This window comes from Mobula hypostoma, chromosome 2 (genome assembly GCF_963921235.1).
Source record: "Mobula hypostoma chromosome 2, sMobHyp1.1, whole genome shotgun sequence".
NCBI classification, from domain to species: Eukaryota; Metazoa; Chordata; class Chondrichthyes; order Myliobatiformes; family Myliobatidae; genus Mobula; species Mobula hypostoma.
Window position 1 is genome coordinate 171431185 of NC_086098.1, and position 7782 is coordinate 171438966.

Below are 7782 nucleotides of genomic sequence, written 5' to 3' on the forward strand. Positions count from 1 at the left end.
GTGAGCTGTTTGCTTGTGCTGCACACTACATGAACTTTCAATTATACTTCATCAGAATCAGAGTCAGGTTTATTATCACCAGCATGTGATGTGAAATTTGTTAACTTAGCAGCAGCAGTTCAATGCAATACATAATCTAGCAGAGAAAAAAATAAATAAATAAAATTTAAAAAAATAATAAACAAGTAAATCAATTACGTACATTGAATAGATTTTAAAAAGTGTGCCAAAACAGAAATATATTATTAACTTATTTGTAGTAATATTTTGTTTTATATGCTGTGTGTGATATTCTCTGCAAAATGAAGCAATGGAGGCTACCACAGTAAATATAGATAAGTTTGGATAGATTTTTGCATAGTTGGGAAATTGAGGGTTACGGGGAAAAGGCAGGTAGGTGGAGATGAGTCCATGGCCAGATCAGCCATGATCTTATTGAATAGTGCAGTGGGCTTGACAGGCCAGATCGCCGACTCCTGCTCCTATTTCTTATTTTCTTATATACAAACGTTTGTATATGGTTTGTGGGCACACCATGGTCCGGAGGAATGTTGTTTTGTTTGGTTGTACAGTGCCGAGAAAAAGCATTCACCACACTTCAAAGTTTCAATGTTTTATTTTTTACAACATTGAAACACAGTGGATTTAGTTTGGCCTTTTTGACACCGATCAACAGAAAAAGACTCTTTCCTATCAAAGTGAAAACAGATCTCCACAAAGTGATCTAAATTAGTTACAAGTATAGAACACAAATAATTGATTGCAAAAATATTCATGACCTTCAAGTCAGTATTTAGTGGATGCACCTTTGGCAGAAATTACAGCCTTGAGTCTGTGTGGATAGGTCTCTGTCAGCTTTGCACATTTTCACCAGTATTCTTTACAAAACTGCTCAAGCTCTGATAGATTGCATGGGGATCATGAGTGAACAGTCTTCTTCAAGACCAGCCAAAAATCCTCAGGACATTAGCTTTTTTGTTTTTAAGCTATTCCTGTGCAGCTTTGGCTTTATGTTTGGAGTCATTGTCTTGCTGGAAAACAAATCTTCTCCTAAGTTGCAGTTCTCTTGCAGTCTGCATCAGGTTTTCTCCAGAGTTTCCCTGTATTTTGCTGCATTCGTTTTACCTTCTACCTTAACAAGCCTCCCAGGACCTGCTGCAGTGAAGCATCCTCACAGCATGATGCAGCCACCACCATGCTTCACAGTAGGGTGGTGTGATTTTGATGATGTGTGGTGTTTGGCTTATGCCAAACATTGTGTTTAGTCTGATGGCCAAAAAGTTCAATTTTGGTTTCATCAGATCGTAAATATTCTTTCAGCTGACTTCAGAGTCTCCCACATACCTTTTGGCAAACTCTAGCTGAGATTTCATGCGAGTTTTTTCAACAATGGCTTTTTCTTTGCCACTCTCCCATTATGCTACGACTAGTGAAGCACCCGGGCAATAGTTGTGTGCACAGTCTCTCCCAGCACAGCCACTGAAGCTTCTAACTCCTCCAGAGTTGTCATAGCTCTCTTGGTGACCTCCCTCACTAGTCCCTTTCTTGTACAGTCACTCAGCTTTTGAGGATGGACTGCTCTAGGCAGATTTACAGCTGTGCCATATTCTTTCCATTTCTTGATGATTGACTTAACTGTACTCCAGAGGATATTCAGTGACAGAAATTTCCTTGTATCCATCTCCTGACTTGTGCTTTTCAATAGCCTTTTCACGGAGTTGCTTGGGGTATTCATTTGCCTTCATGGTGTGGTTTTTGCCAGGATACTGACTCACCAGCAGCTGGACCTTCCAGATACAGGTGTATTTTTACTACAATCAATTGAAACACCTTGACTGCACACAGATCTCCAAATACAGATCTTCATTTAAATAATTATGTGACTTCTAAACCATTTGGTTGCAGCAGTGACAATTTGGTGTGTCATATTGAAGGTGGGTGAATGCTTATGCAATCAATTATTTTGTGTTTTATGTTTGTAATCCATTTAGATCACTTTATAGAGATCCGTTTTCACTTTGACACAATAGTCTTTTTCTGTAGATCAGTGTCAAAAAAGCCATATTAAACCCACTGTGATTCAGTGTTGTAAAACAATAAAACATGAAAACTTTTAAGTGGGGGGGGGGTGAATACTTTTTATAGGTGTTGTATTTAACAGAATCAGGTTTAACCAGGGAATGTCATGAAATTTGTTATCTTAGCAGTGGTAGTACAATGCAATACATAACAATAGCAAAAAAAAATCATGAATTGGAGTGAGCCACACACACAAACTCAGCAGGCCAGGCAGCATCTAAGGAAACAAATACAGAAACTCTTCGGCAGGACTGGAGAAAAAAAGATGAGGAGTAGATTTAAAAGGTGGGAGAAGGCGAGGGAGAAACACAAGATGATAGGTGAAACTGGGAGGGGGAAGAGTGAAGTAAAGAATTGGGAAGTTGATTGATGAAAGGCTGGAGGGCTGGATTGGTGACAGGGCTGGAGAAGGGGGAAACTAATAGGAGAGAACAGAAGGCCACGGAAGAAAGAGAAGGGGAGGAGCACTAGAGGGAGGTGATGAGCAGGTATGGAGATAAGATGAGAGAGAGAAACAGGAATGGGAATGTTGGAGGGGGGTGGCAATTACACAGAAGTTCAAGAAATCGATGTTCATGCCATCAGGTTGGAGGCTACCCAGAAAGAACATAAAGTGCTTCTCCTCCAACATGAGTGTGGCCTCATCACAGCAGTAGATCCCCAACCGCCCCCCCAAGCATTTTGTGTGTGTTGGTTTGGATTTCCAGTGTCTGCAGATTTTGTCATCTTTGGGATCTTCTGTTTTTATTTCAGATTTCCATCAACTGCAGTAATATTTTCCATCTGGTGATTTCTCCAACTTTGGGTCCTGTTTCAGCTTTCCAAGGTTAGACACAGTAAATCTAAAAGCAAACTGTTTGAACAGCCTCTGTGGAAAGAGAAAGAAGTAATGTTCAGATACTGGTGAACCAGGGAAAGTTTGATATTGAACACATTTTAATTTGAAGGAAGTGGAAAGAACAGAACTAGAAAATGAATCACTCTACCTCAGTGTGGCAATGTTATCTCTACTTTGATCATTTTACATGACCTTGTTTTGGTTTAATTGTATTCCCTCTTGTAAAATTATATATAACTTAGGCTTACTTTATTATTTGTGATGGCTGCTTATGTGCCAGTGTATGGCTGTGAACATGTTTTTTCACTGAATCTGTGCATACGCGTACTTGTGCCTTTAACAGTAAACGCCACTTCGACGTCCCTTTACTCTTCCTCTAAACTTACCCTCCCTCCATCCCTGCCCTCTCATCACACATTCCTCACCCCCCCACCCCACCTCGCCCTTTGCTGTATACTAAAATGTTTCTCTGCGATTCTGAGTGTGGACCAGTACAGTATTGGTTAACCCTCTCCAGGGGGTGAGAGAGAGAGGGGGGTGAGAGAGAGGGGGTGAGGGAGAGAGGAGGGAGAGAGAGAGGGGAGAGAGAGAGAGGAGGGAGAGGGGGAGAGAGAGAGGGGGGTGAGAGAGGGGGGAGAGAGAGGAGGATGAGAGAGGGGGGAAGAGAGAGGGGGATGAGAGAGTGGAGAGAGAAGGGAGAGGGGGAGAGGGGGAGAGAGGGGGAGAGAGAAGAGAGGGAGAGTGGGTGAGTGAGGCAGGGGAGAAGGGGAGAGAGGAGGGACAGAGAGGGAGGGGAAAGGGAGAGGGAGAGGGGAGAGGGAGAGGGAGAGAAGGGAGAGAGGGAGTGGGGAGAGAGGGGGGAGGGTGGGAGAAGGGGGAGAGGCGGAGAGAGGGGGAGGGGAGAGGGGAGGGGGAGAGGGATGGGGATAGAGAGGGGGAGAGATGGGGAGAGAGAAGGGGAGAGAGAAGGGGAGAGAGACAGGAGGGAGGGGGAGACAGAGGAATAAGGGGGAGGAGAGAGAGAGGGCATGGTGCAAAGTGATGAGGGCAGAGGAAAATGGGAGGAGAGAGTAGGGGACAGGGAGAGGGAGAATGGAAAAGAGAGGGGAGGAGTGTGATGGGGAGTGAGGGAGAGAGGGAGGGGTAGAAGAAGAAGAGGTAGAGGGGGGATGAAGATAGGGAGGAGGAGAGGGGAGAGAGAAAGGAGGAGGGGACAGACTGAGAGTGAAAGTGTGGGAGAGTGGGAGAGGGAGAGAGGGAAGGGGAGTGGGAGGAGGAGAGAGGGAAGGTGAGTGGGAGGAGGAGAATAGAGTGGAGGAGAGGGAGTGAGGGAGAGGAGGGGAGGAGGGAGAGGAGTGGAGAGAGCAGGAGAGTGAGGGGGCGAGTGAGAGGGAGAAGGGGAGGAGAGAGTGGAGGAGAGGGAGTGAGAGAGAGGAAGCAGAGGAGAGAGGAGGAGAGGGGGAGGGGATGGAGGGAGGGAAGGAGAGAAGAAGAGAGAGTGAAAGAAAGAATTTAAGAATGAGTTGGAGCTTTCCAAAACACGAGAAGGTAGTTCCGTGCCCAGTGTTGTTTGCCTGTGCTCCGCTGATTGGTGGGTGGGCTGGTAGTAACCGTTTACAAGCAGCCAATGGGAGCGGTGGCAGGGTGGGATTTGCGGGGTCTGAGTCGGGGACGGAGAAATTTACAACTCGGAGTGGAGCAGGAGCGTGTGCATTTTCGAGGCTGCAGAGAAACTGCTGCCGCGCTTCTGGGACTTCGGTGTAGAGGTTGGGACGCGTTTGTAGGTCAGTTCTTGGGGTCTAATCATTTCTACCCCCGCCCCACTCACCCCTCCTCCTCCGGCCCCTTGCCCACAACTCCCACTCCCTGCGGCGTTTTCTTCTCAAACTTTGAGGCATGGTTGCCGGAGAGGGCGCCGAGTCCAGCGATGCCGAGACGGGGATGGCCGGCTCTCCTCCCCAGCTGGGTCTGCGGACCGAACCGGCTTGGTGCAAGACTCCCAGCGGTCACATCAAGCGGCCGATGAACGCGTTCATGGTGTGGTCCCAGATCGAGAGGAGGAAGATTATGGAGCAGTCGCCGGACATGCACAACGCGGAGATCTCCAAGCGCCTGGGAAAGCGTTGGAAAGCCCTGGACGACAGCGAGAAAATCCCATTTATCCGAGAGGCGGAGAGACTCCGGCTCAAACACATGGCCGATTATCCGGACTACAAATATCGACCCAGGAAGAAAGGCAAGGGAAGCGCCATCGCCAAGATGCTGAGCAAGAAGGTGGCATCGGCGAGGAATGGCTTAGCCGGCAAAAAGCAGAGGGCCAGAGGTGCCAAGGGGGCGTGGAAGCCCAAGAGGAGCGGCTCCGTCCGGCCGCTGGCAGAGGACGTGGAGGAGATCGACCCTGCCGACGGATTGATGGAAATCCGCCTCGCCCACCAGAGTCAACCAAGGAAACCACGGCCACCCTGGGAAGGGGTCTTCGGTGAAGATCCCGACTACTGCCTCGCATCTGAGCTGCCCGGGGCTGACCCCGCGGTCGCCGACACCGTGACTGGGGAGCGACGAGACGCGAGGGCGTGCGAACGCCCCAGGGAAGCCGCCCGTTCCCCTTCGCCCACCTCCAGCAGATCCGGCTCCTGCTCGCTCGCCTCGTCGTCCTCGTCTGATGAGGAGCTGGAAGACGAGATCCTGAACATTATCGCCAGCGCCAACTTTGAGAGCTTGCCCCTGGACACACTGGACTCTCTGTCACTGGACAGGGACGTGGACGGTTCCCTCACGAACTCAGCATCCCACTTCGAGTTCCCGGACTACTGTACTCCAGAAGTTAACGAGATGATTTCTGGAGACTGGCTTGTCTCCAGCGTTTCCGATCTGGTATTTACCTACTAAATGTCTCTACGGAGATTGTAAAAAATCATTTTGCCTTTTAAAAGAACATAATTCCTCTTAAAACTCACACAAAGCAAAAAATAAGATTTAAACCAGCAATTTCACCGTGCATTTTTCTATATTTTAAATCGCATTTTCCTGGATTTTTTTAACATGTTAAAATCGCCTCTAAATAACCCCACCCTTATCCCGGAGTAAATCAAATTGATGCATTTTTAAAAATATTCTGTACTTTTTTTGTCCACTAGACAATAACGCCAGTGCCGTGGTCGGGATATCGATAATGCACACACCTGCCTTTTATAGTTGGGCAGTAATTTTTGTTTGTGTGTGTGTATGTGATATGTAACTCTTTTAGCTTTGATTGCCGGTCTACAGTTCCAAGGGAGAGAAACAGTTTTACGAAGAACCATGTGTTTTCGTGGTTTCACGGCGGATTTTTAAACAGTTTTTTTTAAACTGTGGGTTTAATAATTTTTTTACACAAAAAAATCTGGAATACTCAGGACAATTTGCACGCGTGGGGAACCGAGGACTGACAGTCGCTTTGCAAGTTCAAACCGTGGCGTGGAGTGCTTTGCGAGCAAGTGGGCTGGGCATTTTCTTTGAACCTGACCGTCTCCTGGGAATCTGGGTTTGAGATAACATGCATGTCGTGTTTGAGGCCAGCTCGCAGCTGCCTTGATAGTGTTTCGGCGTGGAGAGACTTTCAATTTGCCAGCTGGTTGGATTGACAATCTTGTCTTGGAGCGCGGAGAACCCTGCTGGGTCCTAGCGAGCGCAGTGCTCTCGCCGATCAAACCCTGATGGGACAAGGGCGATGAGAGAGGAAAGTGGAGGAGTGTGTTTAATATACATTTTTAAAAATCACAGTTCTTTCTTTTTAAAAGAGTTTTAGTTTTTAGAAACCGTCTTTGTGCTATTGATGCGTTCTATTAGCGCAAACCATCCACGTTTCGACTGACTTGCCATTTCACTGTTCTCGTGTGTATATTGCACCCTCGCTGTGTTCGTTGCATTATGCCTTGGACCAGGAAAGCCGGGGGAGATTTCATACCAGAACCATGGGCTGGCTGGGGGCGGACAGAGAGATGGAACTGGAGTCAGATTCAAAGCACCAAAGGTGTGGGCAGAGGTCTTGCAGCGCCCGCGCAGCTTAATCTCTCGGGTCTCTGGGTGGGCTTGGGTACACGGTACTGCTGGTCTAATGAAATCTTACAGAAATCCAAGAAAATGAAAAGGACCAATCTGGCGTCAATAGTAGAGGTAGGCAGCCTAGGGGGGAGTGTGGGGGAAGGGTAAACTTGACATCATTGGTTGAAGGGTCAGAGAGGGAAGGGTTAAAAAGAGCATTTTTTCACCCAGACTTGAGGTATGGATCTCAAACTCCGTATCTGAAAGGGTGATGAAGGCAGAAACCTTCGTCTCGTTTGAACAGTGCTAGGAGGGTAAGTGTGTGACCAGTTTTGAGCCACAGAGTGGACTTGCATTGGACATCTTCCAGAGACATTGGGGGCAGAGTGGCTGGCTCCAGTATCCTCAGTTGCTTAAAACCTGCTTCTGGTCTGGAATACTTGATTGGGAAGGTCAGACTGATGTGCATTTTACCAGGTGTGTTGGTCTACAATTAAAGGGGTTTGGGAGAGGGTATAGGGGTCCATGTTGCCTGTAATCAGAGTGGGGGGGGGAAGCTGTCACATTCTCACAGATGGGGGGAAATTCCCTATAGCAACAGAAGGAACTCATCTAGTCAGACAGCATCTGTAGAGGGAAAGTTCATTCGGTGACCTTCCCTCAGGTCTTCCAGTCAGTAACTCTTCCTCCTATCTGCAGAACACCCATTACCCTGTACCTGACATTCCTAATTCTAACTTTTACTTTTTTAATGAAAAAAAGTACGAAGTAGTGATTGAGCATTGTGACATGAACCCCAACCCCCCACATTTATCATTCAATTTGTCTAAGATGTTTGAAGG

The 7782-nt window shown here is 47.4% G+C and overlaps 1 protein-coding gene across 1 annotated transcript; it reads left to right on the forward strand.

The window, feature by feature from the left end:
* Window positions 1-4633: 4633 nt before the first annotated feature.
* LOC134360060 (transcription factor SOX-4-like) lies at window positions 4634-7441 on the forward strand. The gene has a single exon (XM_063074139.1). The coding sequence runs from the start codon at window positions 4814-4816 to the stop codon at window positions 5804-5806; it is 993 nt and encodes a 330-aa protein (XP_062930209.1). The 5' UTR covers window positions 4634-4813; the 3' UTR covers window positions 5807-7441.
* Window positions 7442-7782: the final 341 nt, after the last annotated feature.